Genomic DNA, 17,052 nt, shown 5'->3' with positions numbered 1-17,052 from the left:
TGTGAGCATACACACGCACACACACATTCCACCACCAGCTTGTGTATTAAGTGTGTGAGATCCTCTGTGGGTGATGTTTCTGGTTTGTCCCCCATCATCTTCTCTCCACAGCGCCCGTGAGCTGGAGCTGGAGGACAGACAGAGTCGCTTACAACAGGATCTCCGGGAGCGCATGGCTGTTGACGGTATCTGTCACTCTCTCTGTCTCTCTCTCTCTTATCCTTCAACTTGGTGTCATTGTTTCCATATCAGGATGTTTCTTCTCTCTCTCTCTCTCTCCACTCCATGTCCCTACAGACCACCTGAAGACGTCCACAGAGCTGGCAGAGGAGAAGCGGATTCTGAATGAGATGTTGGAGGTGGTGGAGCAGCGTGACTCTCTGGTTGCACTCCTGGAGGAGCAGAGATTGCAGGAGAGGGAGGAGGACCGAGATCTGGAGGCCGTCATGCTCTCCAAAGGCTTCAGCCTAAACTGGGTTTAGCTGCACCAGCACAGTCCACCTCCATGCTGCGGGTGTTCACCAGGACTCCTGACTCCACCTGCCCGTAGCTCTGCTCCACCCACATCCGAGACCTTTTCTCCACGTGGGCGGTGCAGTGGGAAGCACACGTCCACCTTGGAGACTGGATTTGTCTGGTGTCAGCTGTTTTTGGATTCAGAAAGGGAATTGTCAGGGAAATCTGACCATCGAAGAGACGTTTGAAAAACAACCTGTATTAGCCACAGTTTTCTAATATTCTGCTGAGTGCTTGTTATGTGAGAACTGGGAAAATAGAGAGAGGACTCTGGACTCAGTTTCCCAGTGTGCTTTTCTTCCGTGACTACTGACTGACAGTAGTAACAGCCAATAGCTATAGTCTCCCTAATCACACTTGCCCATAATTCAGTGGGTCAGCCTTTAAGATAAGGTGATGAAAGCTTGTTACAGTTCTCATGCTCTGCTGCAGTTGAGCTGTAATAGTCGATGAATCTGGCTACAGATGTTTAAATCATGCATTTATTATTATAGTTTTACTGGAAGCATGTAATGCGTTATTTCCACTGAGCTAATACAGAGTCTCCAGGTCTTTTAGTAAAGGTGGGAAGAACTCTGACATGTCTGAAAACCTCACATCAGGACGAGAAGAATATCCGTTAAGAGTACACACACGCTTCTCCTGTATTGTACATCCGTTAAGAGTACACACACGCTTCTCCTGTATTGTACATCCGTTAAGAGTACACACAGGCTTCCCCTGTATTGTACGTGTTACACACAGGCTTCCCCTGTATTGTACGTGTTACACACAGGCTTCCCCTGTATTGTGCATGTTACACACAGGCTTCCCCTGTATTGTGCATGTTACACACAGGCTTCCCCTGTATTGTACGTGTTACACACAGGCTTCCCCTGTATTGTGCGTGTTACACACAGGCTTCCTCTGTATTGTGCGTGTTACACACAGGCTTCCTCTGTATTGTGCGTGTTACACACAGGCTTCCTCTGTATTGTGCGTGTTACACACAGGCTTCCTCTGTATTGTGCGTGTTACACACAGGCTTCCCCTGTATTGTACGTGTTACACACAGGCTTCCCCTGTATTGTACGTGTTACACACAGGCTTCCCCTGTATTGTACGTGTTACACACAGGCTTCTCCAGCACTGTACATAAGACGGGCCCCCATCACAGCCTGGTGATGACTCTGGACTCTGCTTTGAGTTTTTTCTCTTTTTATTCCCACTGGACTGTTTACAATCACACCAGGAGTGAATTTCTTATTGTCACACTACAGTTTCCGGAAGCTGGACTGTCAGGTAGATCTTCTCAATCAGGACAGTTTAGGAGGGAAAAAACTGGGATAATTAAAAATGTCCCATCAGACTGTGGACAGTCCAACATTGTCAGGATATCGTTTGCCTCTGTCATGTCTGATTTGATGGTCTGGTTCGCCATCATCTCCTGGACTGCTAAAAAGCAAAGGGGTGAACCAGTGAAATGTGCAACTCAGACCCACACTACTATCAGACCCACACTACTGTCAGCCACTGGCACAGAAACAGTAAACTAATTGCTTTGCACTGGTCATGTGGGCTGTTTGTTCACAGGGTAATTCACCATTTCTGAGGCTGTTATTTTTATTTTATAGAAGTATATTTGTATGACATATGAGTGGGCAAACAGACCACTAATATGCAACACAGGACACTCAGAGCAGTCAATGTTCATCAGCGTGGACACTTTTTTCGCCAAACTACATATCAGCTTGGTCATCATTAAGCTGTAAAGGTGAACAGAAATTTTTTTTAAATTTCAATGTAAGTAAAGATAATGTGAATTAAAAGTTACAGTTTATGACTAGTTGTTTAGACTGTAAAATGTTTTACAGAGTTTATTGGTATTTATTAACACGTGTGAAAATTTACTATGTAAAAATGGAGCCTAATTTGTAAACTTGTAGCTGTCAACTCGACACGCGTGAACGCTTCCAGTAGCTAATTTGCATATGGAATATATGGGCTGTACGTTTAAAGGTAATAAAACAAGCTTTTGTTCCTCATTTTGATTTTGATTTTGTTTTGGGTTTCCATTTTGGGTTTATTTATCAAGTGCCTCAACAACAATGTGACTTGCTTGGTAATGTCACGTTGACACAGAGATTCTCTTGGGAGTTTGGGATTCGACTCGTGTGAATCGACTCCACCCCACATACACGGACTCCGTTTCTGGTTTTCCAACTCTCTTCGCTTAAAGTTGCTTAGTTTTCTGTCCGCTCTTGGTAGTTTGGACTCTCCGGGTGGTACAGAAACTGTTCTGCGATGATTCCTGCTGGTTTCAGAGACTGTCAGGTAAGGACACGGTCACTCCGTAACGTGGTGGGGAGGGTGTAGTCGTTTTGTTTCGTGTCGTTTTAAGATGGGTAACGTAGCTCGAGGTTTTGCTGACTTGTCTCGTGTGTCACACGGGGTCCGTGAATCTGCGCCGTTTACTGTCGGAGCGGAAATGAGTTAAACACCTCAAACACCTAGCCATGGGGGTAAATACCATGAAGCAAAACGGAAAGATAAGGCCATGTCTGCCAGAGCTGATCAGGTGCGTGCTTTTGTTTGTTTTTGTTTGTTTGTTTGTTTGTTTGTTTCCAGGCTTGGCGGGCGGAAGGTCTCGGTCTGTCTACGACCAGTAATGAAGCCTGCAAGTTGTACGACGCCACACTCACTCAGGTAGCGACGTGACTTCAGCCGAAAAGCGTAAGACGGAGCTGAGCCTGTCAGCGCCCAGCAGGAGCCCAACCCCATCTACTACCCTGACCCATCTACTGCCCCATCTACTGCCCTGCCCCATCTACTGCCCTGACCCATCTACTGCCCCATCTACTGCCCTGACCCATCTATTGCCCCATCTACTACCCTGCCCCATCTACTGCCCTGACCCATCTATTGTCCCATTTACTACCCTGCCCCATCTACTGCCCTGCCCCATCTACTGCCCTGACCCATCTACTGCCCTGACCCATCTACTGACCCATCTACTGCCCTGACCCATCTATTGCCTCATCTGCTGCCCTGACCCATCTACTGCCCCATCTACTGCCCCGCCCAATCTACTTCCACAGGGAATCAGTTATTACGACACGACGGAAATAGTTATCCAGACGAACAGACAAGAGTTAAACACTTTATAATTGTCGTGGTTGCTTGGAAAATGTCACGTGATGAGACTATGAAAGGTACGACATCTTTATTATACGTCAGTCGTAAAGGATTACGCAATCTCCCAAGGTCAGAGATGCGTGGGCAGAAAATGCATGCAGATCGGATTTTAGTTTGTGAGAGTATGCGAGTGTGTGACGCTGTCCCCCTGTCTCTGCGTCCAGTATGTAACGTGGCGTAATGACGAGACGCTAGGAGGAATCGAACGGTGCATGGCAAAACTTCAAACAGCTGACCCGAACTTTGGTATGTGGATATTGCTCAGAGCCACTTTATCATCAGACCTTATCAGGCATGTCGGGAACATGGCTCTCCTGCAGACGCTCTGTTGATTCTCCAGACTGAGAGTGACACGTGACATGAACCTTTGAAGAGTCTTGATGTTGTAAACCTTGGTGAAGTTTCACTGAAATGTTACTTTGCATGTAACATCCTTAATGCACGTGAAGGTATCATGGTATAATGCAGAAAGTGTGAATACTCTGCTGTAGTGATGTCTCACTTGTCTCTGCTCTGTGTGCTGTAGTGATGTCTCACGTGTCTCTGTGTGCTGTAGTGATGTCTCACGTGTCTCTGCTCTGTGTGCTGTAGTGATGTCTCACGTGTCTCTGCTCTGTGTGCTGTAGTGATGTCTCACGTGTCTCTGCTCTGTGTGCTGTAGTGATGTCTCACGTGTCTCTGCTCTGCGTGCTGTAGTGATGGGTCACGTGATCAGTACCGGGCTGCAGCTGGTGGGCACTGGCAGTTCTGTGCTGCGTGATGAGAAGCTGGCGAATGCGGTGAGGAGGTTGATGAAGCTGGCAGATGCCCAGGAGCTCACGTCCAGGGAAAGGCAGCACGTCCAGGCTGTGGAGCTCTTCTCCAGGGGGTGAGAAATGTCTCGATGTCCCCACTGCACAGAACACACTCTACATCACTTCCCTGTCCTGAAGTCTTGATCTTCTGCATTTTAAGAGGAGTGAACATAGATGAAGCTTTGTGCCACTGCTGTGGATCACAAAACCACAGTCACGCCAGCACTACCCAGAGTTCCCCCTGCTCTTCTGGCCAGAGTAGGGCAGAAGTGTCACCCCTCAGCTCACGTGGAAAAGTTCTCAGAGAATAAAATGGTTGAACAAATCTGTATGTGTGTGAGACACAGACCCTCGATTACAGAACTACAGCCTCATTCCTGTAGTTTTGTGGAGTGGTATGAGTGTGAATATAATGAAAGAAGACAGACAATTATTCATTTATTGTAGAAGAATCAGAAGATAAATGTGTGAATCATGTTCTCATGACATTTTAAAATTTCCCCTCATGCTTCAGGTGACCAGGTGGTTATTACAATAATACTGAAGAGACTTGTATTGACGTTTTTAATATATTCCCCATATTTATGTGGAGATGCAGAGTGATTGCGATATTTCTGACCGCCTGCTTTAGGAAGGCAGCGGCATTCATTCCCATCAGACTTTATTCCCTCAGTCGTTCAGGAGTAAAACGGTGGCTGAGCTGAAGCTGTGTGTTTCAGCGCTCTGCCCCAGGCTGCCTCTGTGTGGGAGGACATTCTTGTGGAGCATCCTACAGACATGCTCGCCCTCAAGCTCTCCCACGATGCTCTCTTCTACCTGGGGGAGCAGACCCAGATGAGGGACTCCGTCGCTAGGGTGCTGCCCCACTGGAGACCTCACATGCCCCTGTACAGGTACCATGTCCCTGCTTCCCCTGGATGTGTGTGTACGTGTACGTGTGTGTGTACGTGTGTGTGTGTGTACGTGTGTGTGTGTGTGTGTACTGTGAAACGTCTTTCTTATAGCTGTTCTCCTGCATTTACCCTCAGTTATCTTAAAGGCATGTATTCCTTTGGCCTCCTTGAGACTCGTTTCTACGACCAAGCTGAGAAAGTAGCAAAAGAGGTAATCATCTCTAATCTATAATATGAGCAACCAGTAAATGGATTAATATGATGCGTCAAGTGTTGTAATGTATCTGCAAGAGTTTGTCTGCCCTGGGTGTCCATAGTAACCCCATCTGTTAACAGAGTGTGTGGAGTCACATCAAACAGACCTGGTATAGCAAACCTGATGCAGCCTTGTGTGAACCAAAGAGAAGAATGAGGCAGTTACTGATGCTGTTTGAGATGACACTATTCTGGAGGAATTACCGCTACTATTGAAATGATAAATACAGTGTTTTTGATAACGTAAATAAAATCGCGTTCTTCTAAATCATATTAGTCACTCAGCCTGACAGTCTTAATTATGTGAGTGTTTGCATAACTGCTAGTGGGAGCGCGCATCTCCAGGTTGCGTCTGATTGGCTGTGTGCTCCTCTTCCAGGGTCTCGCGTTAAACCGGCAGGATGGCTGGTCTGTCCACTCGCTCGCTCACGTCTATGAGATGAAGGCAGAAGTGGAGATGGGCCTGAAGTTTATGTCGTCCACAGAGAAGGACTGGGTGGTCCGTCAGCACGTCGGAGCTAAACACACACATACCACGTTTCACGGTTTTGTTTCAAAACATCTTGCACGTGTTGTATTGACTTGTGGTGTGTGTTTCATTCTAAAGGTGTGTGACATGTTGGCATGTCATAATTACTGGCACTGGGCTCTCTGTCACATTGAGAAGGTAAAATCTTTTAAAAGGACCTCTTGTAGTCCGGCTGGCTGTGCTCTGACTGTATCTGCCACAGGACGTGTGTGGTGGCCATCTAGACATCATCAGATTTCAGCATAGCTCAGCCAGGAGAAAAATGTTTTACTGTCTCATGTGAGCATTACAGTTGGACAATTTTGAATGATTGTGTCTGATGTTCTGCATTCTTTGTGTGTCTCCAGGGAGAGTATGAAGAAGCTTTGAGAATCTTTGACGAGCAGGTGAGTGACCAGATCATGAAATCTGCTCTTCAGTCTGTGTGTGGTGTGGCCCATCCAGACTGAGAGTGGAGTCAGACCCGAGTCAGACCAGAGAGAGTTGAATCAGACCCGTGACAGTGGAGTCAGACCTGTGCGAGTTTAACTTTTAATGTTCTGTACTTATTTTAAAATGAAAGTGATCCTGACCTTCATAAATCTGATGGGTTCCTGTTATGAGATTTAATGTGTAAATAAACTTAAGTGTGAGTGATCCTGTAGAACTTCCAACATACCCCCGACGAGCTCCGACTGTCTAAATCCCCCAGATGAGCTCAGAGTGTCTGTAGAAGTGGTCTTTACTCACACGGAGTCCAGTAATTACCCACACAGCTCTTTAGAAATACCTGCCATTTATGACTGCTTGGGAAGTGGCGTCCATTCAGACCCTGGAGGGTTCTGTTACCCCGGACTGTTGTGATGTCCCGGAGGGTTCTGTTACCCCGGACTGTTGTGATGTCCCGGAGGGTTCTGTTACCCCGGACTGTTGTGATGTCCCGGAGGGTTCTGTTACCCCGGACTGTTGTGATGTCCCGGAGGGTTCTGTTACCCCGGACTGTTGTGATGTCCCGGAGGGTTCTGTTACCCCGGACTGTTGTGATGTCCCGGAGGGTTCTGTTATCCCGGACTGTTGTGATGTCCCGGAGGGTTCTGTTACCCCGGACTGTTGTGATGTCCCGGAGGGTTCTGTTACCCCGGACTGTTGTGATGTCCCGGAGGGTTCTGTTATCCCGGACTGTTGTGATGTCCCGGAGGGTTCTGTTATCCCGGACTGTTGTGATGTCCCGGAGGGTTCTGTTACCCCGGACTGTTGTGATGCCCCGGAGGGTTCTGTTACCCCGGACTGTTGTGATGTCCCGGAGGGTTCTGTTACCCCGGACTGTTGTGATGCCCCGGAGGGTTCTGTTACCCCGGACTGTGGTGATGCCCCGGAGGGTTCTGTTACCCCGGACTGTGGTGATGCCCCGGAGGGTTCTGTTACCCCGGACTGTGGTGATGCCCCGGAGGGTTCTGTTACCCCGGACTGTGGTGATGTCCCGGAGGGTTCTGTTACCCCGGACTGTTGTGATGTCCCGGAGGGTTCTGTTACCCCGGACTGTTGTGATGCCCCGGAGGGTTCTGTTACCCCGGACTGTTGTGATGTCCCGGAGGGTTCTGTTACCCCGGACTGTTGTGATGCCCCGGAGGGTTCTGTTACCCCGGACTGTTGTGATGTCCCGGAGGGTTCTGTTACCCCGGACTGTTGTGATGTCCCGGAGGGTTCTGTTACCCCGGACTGTTGTGATGCCCCGGAGGGTTCTGTTACCCCGGACTGTGGTGATGCCCCGGAGGGTTCTGTTACCCCGGACTGTTGTGATGCCCCGGAGGGTTCTGTTACCCCGGACTGTTGTGATGTCCCGGAGGGTTCTGTTACCCCGGACTGTTGTGATGTCCCGGAGGGTTCTGTTACCCCGGACTGTTGTGATGCCCCGGAGGGTTCTGTTACCCCGGACTGTGGTGATGCCCCGGAGGGTTCTGTTACCCCGGACTGTGGTGATGCCCCGGAGGGTTCTGTTACCCCGGACTGTGGTGATGTCCTGGAGGGTTCTGTTACCCTGGACTGTTGTGATGTCCTGGAGGGTTCTGTTACCCCGGACTGTTGTGATGCCCCGGAGGGTTCTGTTACCCCGGACTGTTGTGATGCCCGGGCGTGTTCTGATGTCCTAGGTGTTCCGCCGCTGTCGGCAGTCTGGGGCCATGCTGGATATAGTGGATACCTGCTCTCTGCTGTACAGGCTGGAAATGGAGGGTGAGACATGGCACACTGACATCTCTTAAAACACACACACACGTGACCTCTGTGAGTGCTGATTGGGTGATCAGGGCTGTGGGGCAGTGCCGTTAACCTAAACATCACACACACCCAGTGCTGCTCACTAATGCTTCACTGGCAGATGCAGAGATTCATTTGGCACTTACACCAGGCAGGGATTTTAGCTAGCCATTATCTTCATTGTGTGTGTGTGTGTGTTCCCGTGGCAGGCGTGAGCGTGAAGGAACGCTACCAGGAGCTGCTATGTGTAACTGAGTCTCACTTGGAGGACCACACCCTGCTCTTCAATGACCTGCACTTCCTCATGGTGTTGCAGGGGTGTAAGGACATGCATGGTACCCAGCGTCTTCTGGACAGCCTGCGGGAGCTGGCCAGGTGAGCCAACACCCCGACGGGCACAATCTGGGGGGAGGGTTGTCGTTATAACCCACAGGCTGGCTCTGAGACGTACGTGAGATATCTGCGAGTTTGGACGTATTCACACTAGAGCTTTTTTCTGGACTCATGTCTGTGTGATCCATAAGTTCGGTTTGTTTGGTCAAGTCTAAAAGCTGTTTTTAAACCTGGATCGGAGAACTCCGACCACTGAAACCGCTGGTCAGGGGTTCGCGTCTACCGAGCTCTGGGGCGGTCCACAGCAGGTGTGGACGTTATCTGTTCCCGGCGCCACGTGTGGAGCTTTGTGATTGGGTCGTTTTGTCATGTGACTGCTTCGACTTAATCACGTTACTTCCCTTTTCAAGTTTTGTGTATTTTTTGAGTAAATAAACGCTTACTATCTAAATAACCTCAGATACCAAAAGTTTTTTTCCAGCTCAGTGTGTTTTACGGGAAGAAAAGCAACACGGCAACGTCCTGCAGAAATCTCCTCCTCCGAGAACGACTCCTTGTTTGCTCTTCGTTTCTGTGCTGCTCCTCGCCATGTTTCTGTCCAAATAACGAACATTTTATGCACCTTTGCACAGTAAAGTGACGTGTGGAATTGTGTAATCAATACACAGTTCAGAATTCTTTTCCAGACACTTTTGCACAGACCTGGCCTCACTCACATTTCACAGATGCCATGTTACCATTTTTAACAGTATGGCACAAAGACTCCATCGATAACTTTAATCTGTAACACTTTGAACCATTTTACTGTACAACATTTAGTAATGGCCTGTACAGAGGCTCTTTCCTGTGTGGTCCGAGGGTCTGGTCTGAGTGACGGTCTCCTCTGCGCAGAGAGCCAGGAGAGAACAAAGAGCTTCAGCTGGCAACGACGGTGGGCTTGCCCATGTGTCAGGCACTGGTGGAATATGGTCAAGGCAACTACAGCAGGACCGTGGAGCTCCTTAAACCACTGCGATACCGTTTTGTGGCGCTAGGGGGCAGCGATGCACAGGTCAGTCACGCGGTAAAGGATGCCGCATGTCTCCCAAGGTCTCGTAACACACATCACTTGATGGTCAGTCACAGTGACTCTACTGTACAGTCATGAGCACTCTGTGCTTTTGGTGAAACTTCACACATTTCCTTGTGTGTTCTGTGAAACTGTTGACTCTGTTTTAGAGGGACATCTTCAACCAGCTCCTCATCCACGCTGCCATGAAGTCAGAAGATAAACAACATCAGAGATTTTCCAGGTGAGGAGCAGGAATGTGCAAGCTGGCACCTGTGAAGGTCTGCTGTAGGTTGTGTGTTCTGCGTTACGTTTACAGCATCTGGCACTCGTCCTGGTCCAGAGAGACTTACAGAAGTTCTTTGTCGTCTCTAGAATAAATAGCTCAGTGTCCAGAATCCTGTTGGACTGAAAGTCTGGCTAAAGTGGGAACGTAGACAGTGGAAGAGTTTGTGTGCATATGTAAGTGTTTGTTTAAGTGTTCAGTGAAGAGGTCAGAGTTCATATGTAAGTGTTTGTTTGAGGGTTCAGTCAAGAGGTGAGTGTTCATGTGTTTGTTTAAGGGTTCAGTGAAGAGGTGAGTGTTCATGTGTTTGTTTAAGGGTTCAGTGAAGAGGTGAGTGTTCATATGTAAGTGATTGTTTGTTTAAGGGTTCGGTCAAGAGGTGAGTGTTCATATGTAAGTGATTGTTTGTTTAAGGGTTCGGTCAAGAGGTGAGTGTTCATATGTAAGTGATTGTTTGTTTAAGGGTTCGGTCAAGAGGTGAGTGTTCATATGTAAGTGATTGTTTGTTTAAGGGTTCGGTCAAGAGGTGAGTTCATATGTAAGTGATTGTTTGTTTAAGGGTTCGGTCAAGAGGTGAGTGTTCATATGTAAGTGATTGTTTGTTTAAGGGTTCGGTCAAGAGGTGAGTGTTCATATGTAAGTGATTGTTTGTTTAAGGGTTCGGTCAAGAGGTGAGTGTTCATATGTAAGTGATTGTTTGTTTAAGGGTTCGGTCAAGAGGTGGGTGTTCATATGTAAGTGATTGTTTGTTTAAGGGTTTGGTCAAGAGGTGAGTGTTCATATGTAAGTGATTGTTTGTTTAAGGGTTCGGTCAAGAGGTGAGTGTTCATATGTAAGTGATTGTTTGTTTAAGGGTTCGGTCAAGAGGTGGGTGTTCATATGTAAGTGATTGTTTGTTTAAGGGTTCGGTCAAGAGGTGGGTGTTCATATGTAAGTGATTGTTTAAGGGTTCGGTCAAGAGGTGAGTGTTCATATGTAAGTGATTGTTTGTTTAAGGGTTCGGTCAAGAGGTGAGTGTTCATATGTAAGTGATTGTTTGTTTAAGGGTTCGGTCAAGAGGTGAGTGTTCATATGTAAGTGATTGTTTGTTTAAGGGTTCGGTCAAGAGGTGAGTGTTCATATGTAAGTGATTGTTTGTTTAAGGGTTCGGTCAAGAGGTGAGTGTTCATATGTAAGTGATTGTTTGTTTAAGGGTTCGGTCAAGAGGTGAGTGTTCATATGTAAGTGATTGTTTGTTTAAGGGTTCGGTCAAGAGGTGAGTGTTCATATGTAAGTGATTGTTTGTTTAAGGGTTCGGTCAAGAGGTGAGTGTTCATATGTAAGTGATTGTTTGTTTAAGGGTTCGGTCAAGAGGTGAGTGTTCATATGTAAGTGATTGTTTGTTTAAGGGTTTGGTCAAGAGGTGAGTGTTCATATGTAAGTGTTCTTCCACCAGGTGTCTCCTGGTGGAAAGGGAAGCAGCAAGACCAAAGTCCCTTCTGACTGACCGCCTGATGAGGAGAGCCCACGCCCTGCAGAACTAAGGAGAGCCCACGCCCTGCAGAGGTAGCTCCCACTACCCCACACGTATGCAAAACCATCGTGAGACCACCGTGAGACCATCGTATCTGCTACAGGGACACTGCTCTGCACATTACCCCCAAAAGCCTAAAAATTAATGTACATTTCAGGCTGTTTGATTTATATGAAGCCAATAAAGTCATCAAAAAACATTAAAAGCTTTAGATTGGTCTGACACCTATTCAACATAAACACTAGGTCTAACATTTTGTGTGTGTGTGTGTGTAACAGTGAGGACATCACTGTTATTGGATGGTCATAAAATGCTTTTTAATATTACAGCTGAATAATGTTTGTGTTTAAGACGAGCTCTTCCCTTTTCTGACCCTAAACGCAACCTTGAACACTGACCCTTCCCTTCTCTGACCTCGTCTGGGTCTTCTGGAAGAGGGCCTGCAGTCTGCCCAAACAGGTCAGCACAGGGGTCATGGGTCAGAGCTTAAGCATGAGCTTGTCCATAAGCTTCTCGTGTGATACTAGACAAAGAAAGCAAGAATACAGCAGTAGGGATCATGCCAGTCTGACACTGGACTTCACGCAGACCTGCTCCAGTGGACCTGGCTGGAGTTCACGCAGTGCTCATGTTCAGATGGTCTTTAGGACCAAATTAGCTCAGGTGTAAGTATCTAGATTAGGCTTGGGTTTAAAACTCCTGGTAATGGAACTGCAGGGACATGAACATGTCGTGAGATTTTCACATTGAGCAGGTTTTCCTCATTTTAGTCTCGTACAGCACAAATCCTTTGTAATGATTCTTCATCCATTTCTTACCCCTTTTCTAAAAAGGTGAAACTACAGGGCCTGTTAAACTACTACCCTGGTTACTATGACGATCTGCTGCACGGTAACACATGCTAAAACATACAGCGAAAACAAGCTTCTGTCTCTCAGGTCCCTGTCAGGACAGACATGCTGGTTCTAGTATTACAGCCTGTATATCCAGACCAAACAAATAAGCTACTATGTGAGTGAAGCCACTGGTGCTAGACGTGGACATCCAGCGTCATCTGTGTAGCGTGAGTGTCGGCATACACTGGAGTGACTCGCGTACCTGTGAGGGAGTCGGAAGCAGACCCACATCCCAGAGCAGAGGAGACAGAGCCAGACCCACATCCCAGAGCAGAGGAGACTGTCCTCAATACTGCTATCTGCCCAGCGACCGTGTGGATGCGCCTCTGACCCCAACACCACGGCGTTGAACACAGAAGGATGTACAGAAGGATACAGTATTACATTATCATCTTTATAACATTTCCCCTCTCTCTCTCTCTCTCCAGTAGTGTTTTTTTTTTTTGCATATGACCAGCCGGTGGCAGTAGTGTTTTAGTTTTGAGATTAGTTTTTAGCCATACAGACAATATCCTTGCTTGTGTATTACACTGTTATTAATGTTATTCTGTAGATTTGCTAATGTCCTTAAAGGCCCATTTGATTATGATGGGTTTATTACAAAAGTCACAGAAAGAATGCATGCCTTTGTTAAAAAATCTCATGCGTTTCCATAAATGCTGAATTATGTAAAGTGTATGTAGGGCGAGAGAGAGCTGACCTCTGAGCCCGGAACATCGTACATTCCTCCCTGCTGGTGTCGTGGTGTCACTGTGCTTGTTCCAGATTTGAGCAAACACGAGTGTTATTTATCTGACACTTTTAACCAAAGTGACTTACAGCTATGTAATGTAATACAACTTGAGTAATTGAGGGTTAAGGGTGCTGTTCAGTGGCCGAACAGTGGCAGCTTGGCAGTGGTGGGACTGGCAACCTTCTAATTAGTAGTCCAGGACCTTCACCACTGAGTGTTATTGAGTGTTATAGCTTCCACTCTCTCTTGGCCTCGTGTGTGTCCTGTGAGAGAACCATCACTCAAACAGAAAGCACTTCACTCAGTAATCAGACGCCCATGTGCTGAGTATCTGAGGCGCTGTTGTGCTTAGGTGTCTGATCCACGTGTTTCATGGTGATGTCTGAGGATCAGAGCGCTGGGTAGTACTCGCAATCGTTAGTCTCCTCAGTACCATCGTCTGGCTCGTAACTAACGGCGCAGATCACACTGAGGTGCCTGACGTGAAGGGACATAAATCCTCTATAAACACAGATCCTCTGCTGTCACTGTTCAGGTCCAGGACCACTACAGACTAGATGTTTAGTATTATTAACACAGTCACACTGACAGGGTCGTGACATTACTAACAGTCGCACTAACATGGTAGTGACATGTAGGAGCTGAGCTGTGTTAGGCTGATTAGGTGATACACACGAGCCATTAGAGTAGAAACGTGTGTGTGTGTGTGTCTTCATTTTGCCATTGAAGACCCTGGTTTCAGTTAAATTGGCTTTAGGATCAAATACAAAACAGAAAGAACTCTGAGAAACTGGACTTTCACAAGGACTTTCTTCATGAGCTTCAGAGAGTCGTACGTCAGAAATGAGCGACATGCTGCTGTGAGTTTGAGGTCTTTAAGTTCATCTGCACATGTTGGAGATATTAGCTGTTCAGATGTCATGCAGAAACCCACAGAACGCCCAGCAGGGCGACAACATGACGTCTGTACTGACTTTAACTAACCCTCATTCCCACACGCATTTCACGGTATTCTAATGTTGCCCCTCTCAGACCTGCCTGTCTGTCCTATCTGTCCTGTCTGTGCTGTCTGTGATGGAAGTGCTCTGTCTGTCTGTCTAACTGTCTGTCTGTTGTCTGTGCTGTCAGTGCCAGAGGTAATCTGTCTAACTGCCTGTCTGGCTATAGTGCACTGCCTGAATACGGTTTTTGACTTGTAGAGCACATGTACATTAATATTATATTGAATTTGAATTACATTTTCACTTGTTAACATATGCAAAAACTCATTTAACTGAAACATATGATGATGTAGTTGTGTGATTACGTAGTGGAGTATCATCAATGTAATCACATATATATTGTGGGTGTGTGAGTAGAAGCGCAGTATTGCTGTGGCTAAGGCAAGACTTAACCTGACAGGAGAGTTTTAGAGTTAGGTTTAGGGTTAAGGCTAGGGTTAGGATTTAGGGATTTGGGTTAGTGCTTAGGGATTAGGGTTAGTGTTGGGTTTAGGGTTATTGTTGGTTTTAAGGGTTAGGGTTTAGGGTTAAAGTTAGGTTTAGGGTTTAGGGTTAGACCTAGGGGTTAGGGTTAGGTTTAGGGTTATGGTTTAGGGTTAGACCTATGGGTTAGGGTTAGGTTTAGGGTTATGGTTTAGGGTTAGACCTAGGGATTAGGATTAGGGTTTAGGGTTAGAGTTAGGTTTAGGGTTATGGTTTAGGGTTAGACCTATGGGTTAGGGTTAGGTTTAGGGTTATGGTTTAGGCTTGGACCTAGGGGTTAGGGTTAGGTTTATGGTTATGGTTTAGGCTTAGACCTAGGGGTTAGGGTTTAGAGTTAGACCTAGGGGTTAGGGTTAGGGTTTAGGGTTAGACCTAGGGGTTAGGGTTAGGGTTTGGGTTTAGGGTTAGACCTAGGGGTTAGGGTTAGGGTTTAGGGTTAGACCTAGGGGTTAGGGTTAGGGTTTAGGGTTAGACCTAGGGGTTAGGGTTAGGGTTTAGGGTTAGACCTAGGGGTTAGGGTTTAGGGTTAGACCTAGGGGTTAGGGTTTAGGGTTAGACCTAGGGGTTAGGGTTTAGGGTTAGACCTAGGGGTTAGGGTTAGGGTTTAGGGTTAGACCTAGGGGTTAGGGTTTAGAGTTAGACCTAGGGGTTAGGGTTAGGGTTTAGGGTTAGACCTAGGGGTTAGGGTTAGGGTTTAGGGTTAGACCTAGGGGTTAGGGTTTAGAGTTAGACCTAGGGGTTAGGGTTAGGGTTTAGGGTTAGACCTAGGGGTTAGGGTTAGGGTTAACCCCACCGGGAATCATTGAGCCCTCCCTTGTCCAGACTCCTCCCCTCCTCCTCTTCACATGGTGCTAATTATAACTTTCCCACCACTCTCCGCATCTCTGTGTTGCTCTTTGGACAAGTGAGACTCAGTCATGCACGTAACAAGAAGCAGACTGACAAAATGGGAACAATTCCACATGTGGATCATTTAAATCAAATGCACTAATGGGAAAAGTTAATTCCAAACAGAAGCTATTTTCTCTGCAACCTTGACATACATCCATCCCATCATCTGTGAGATATTCTAAGCAGGGATGTTGTTTTCCCCATGAGACAGAGCCTCACCAAGGACGAGTGTGAATATGAAAAACGCCAGTCATGCTGCTCCGGTTTGGTGAGCTGCTAATATCCTCTGTGCTCTGTGCGTTCGTATTGAGGCTGCATAGCCCAGGAGACCACCGAGTGCCGGGGTCATGCCACAGGAAGCAAACACAGATGGTGTGATTTGGAGGCAGCGGGTCAGTCTGGTCTGAGGCTGTGATGCAGAACACACCTGCTTTCTCACACACTGAGGACTGATCAGGCACAGATGCCCCTCTGGCAGTCGGTTAGACCATGTGCCCCTCGTGTGTTTAACATTTTTACTGACTGTGGAATGACTAAGATTATCAGATAATCAGTAAGGAAGCAGCAGCGTGCGATGTGCAGAGATAGAAAACATGGTTGAAGTGTTTTGCTTGGTTGCCTTTCTGCATGTCCTACCCTGCGGTTTCATGGGGAATTTATGTCTGCAGTGATGTTTTTCATATGCAGAAAAGCCACTACAATTGTATGGAAAGTAGAGAGAGATGTTGCACTAATGAAGGAAAGTGTGTAGAAGTGTTTCCACGCAGTAACAGCAAGTGCAGCTCTGTGATTCTCAACATGGACATGTCTGATTTACATTTTGTTTTTTGTTTTTATTCATATCAAAATGCATGGTAGAGTTTTTAGTCTCCACTAGGAAGTGTTTTACTCTGGAGACATATCCTGGTGTTGTTCGAGGGCTCCATGGATTTACTGAAGGAGAACAGAGCACGAGGAGTCCAGGGACTGAGGATGGAGAAGGTGTCTGTCCTGCTGAGCTTCAGCTCTCCTACCATGGTGAGATGACGAGATGGTACAGCAGTGGGTCGTGAGTGTGGACAGCAGCCCTGATGTCCTGCTAGCATGTAGCAGAGGGGCTGGGAAATACCGTGACTCCACGTCCACTCCACTCCATTGGTCCTGAATAATCGTGAAGCTTTGTGGCAGTGTTAATGTCACCAGGGCCGACGTTCACGCTACAGACACAGTGGTACAGACTGTGGCATTCAGACCGACCTCACAAGCCACAGATCTGTGTGACTGGTTACGCTGGAACAGGGGTGTGTTATCAAACAAAATATGAAACTTTTCACACAGTTTCACACCATTTAAGTGTTTAGCTTGTTTTATTTATTCACTCATTTTTATCCCTTTTACTTTGAGGGCAGTGATGTCCATTTCGAGGATGTCCCTGTATGTTCCTCTTCCATGTTTATGCCAAGGCTGAGCGAATCTCCAGAAAACAGCTCCAT

At 47.0% G+C, this 17,052-nt stretch overlaps 2 protein-coding genes across 21 annotated transcripts in view; both read left to right on the top strand.

Moving 5' to 3' along the window:
• Window positions 1–2,540, top strand: part of mical3a (microtubule associated monooxygenase, calponin and LIM domain containing 3a) — a 51,839-nt gene extending 49,299 nt beyond the window's left edge. For 11 of the 16 annotated variants that reach the window (XM_081715735.1, XM_081715737.1, XM_081715740.1 and 8 more), the window contains 2 exons: window positions 112–185; window positions 298–2,540. In XM_081715735.1, coding sequence (XP_081571861.1) covers window positions 112–185; window positions 298–482 — 259 coding nt within the window. In that variant the 3' untranslated portion in view covers window positions 483–2,540. Of the gene's footprint in view, window positions 1–111; window positions 186–297 lie in introns of those variants that run through there. The other 5 variants (XR_014124112.1, XR_014124113.1, XR_014124111.1 and 2 more) reach the window with 1 other exon arrangement.
• A 136-nt stretch (window positions 2,541–2,676) lies between these two features.
• Window positions 2,677–11,902, top strand: ttc38 (tetratricopeptide repeat domain 38). Of its 5 annotated transcripts, XM_027031673.3 has the most exons (14): window positions 2,678–2,829; window positions 3,124–3,201; window positions 3,855–3,936; window positions 4,387–4,558; window positions 5,204–5,377; window positions 5,513–5,588; window positions 6,012–6,131; window positions 6,240–6,299; window positions 6,509–6,547; window positions 8,291–8,372; window positions 8,606–8,771; window positions 9,621–9,780; window positions 9,948–10,021; window positions 11,499–11,902. In XM_027031673.3, the coding sequence occupies exons 1-14, from the start codon at window positions 2,800–2,802 to the stop codon at window positions 11,584–11,586; spliced, it is 1,401 nt and encodes a 466-aa protein (XP_026887474.2). In that variant the 5' UTR covers window positions 2,678–2,799; the 3' UTR covers window positions 11,587–11,902. The 5 variants fall into 5 exon arrangements, with proteins under 5 accessions (XP_081571909.1, XP_026887477.2, XP_026887474.2 ...); XM_081715783.1 differs by lacking the exon at window positions 8,291–8,372 and having other exon boundaries at window positions 2,677–2,829; window positions 8,713–8,771; XM_027031672.3 differs by having other exon boundaries at window positions 6,012–6,299.
• Window positions 11,903–17,052: the final 5,150 nt, after the last annotated feature.

Source organism: Electrophorus electricus, chromosome 6 (genome assembly GCF_041902795.1).
Source record: "Electrophorus electricus isolate QZ-2024a chromosome 6, ASM4190279v1, whole genome shotgun sequence".
In the NCBI taxonomy this organism is placed as follows: domain Eukaryota; kingdom Metazoa; phylum Chordata; class Actinopteri; order Gymnotiformes; family Gymnotidae; genus Electrophorus; species Electrophorus electricus.
This window is presented reverse-complemented; position numbering and strand designations above follow the sequence as displayed.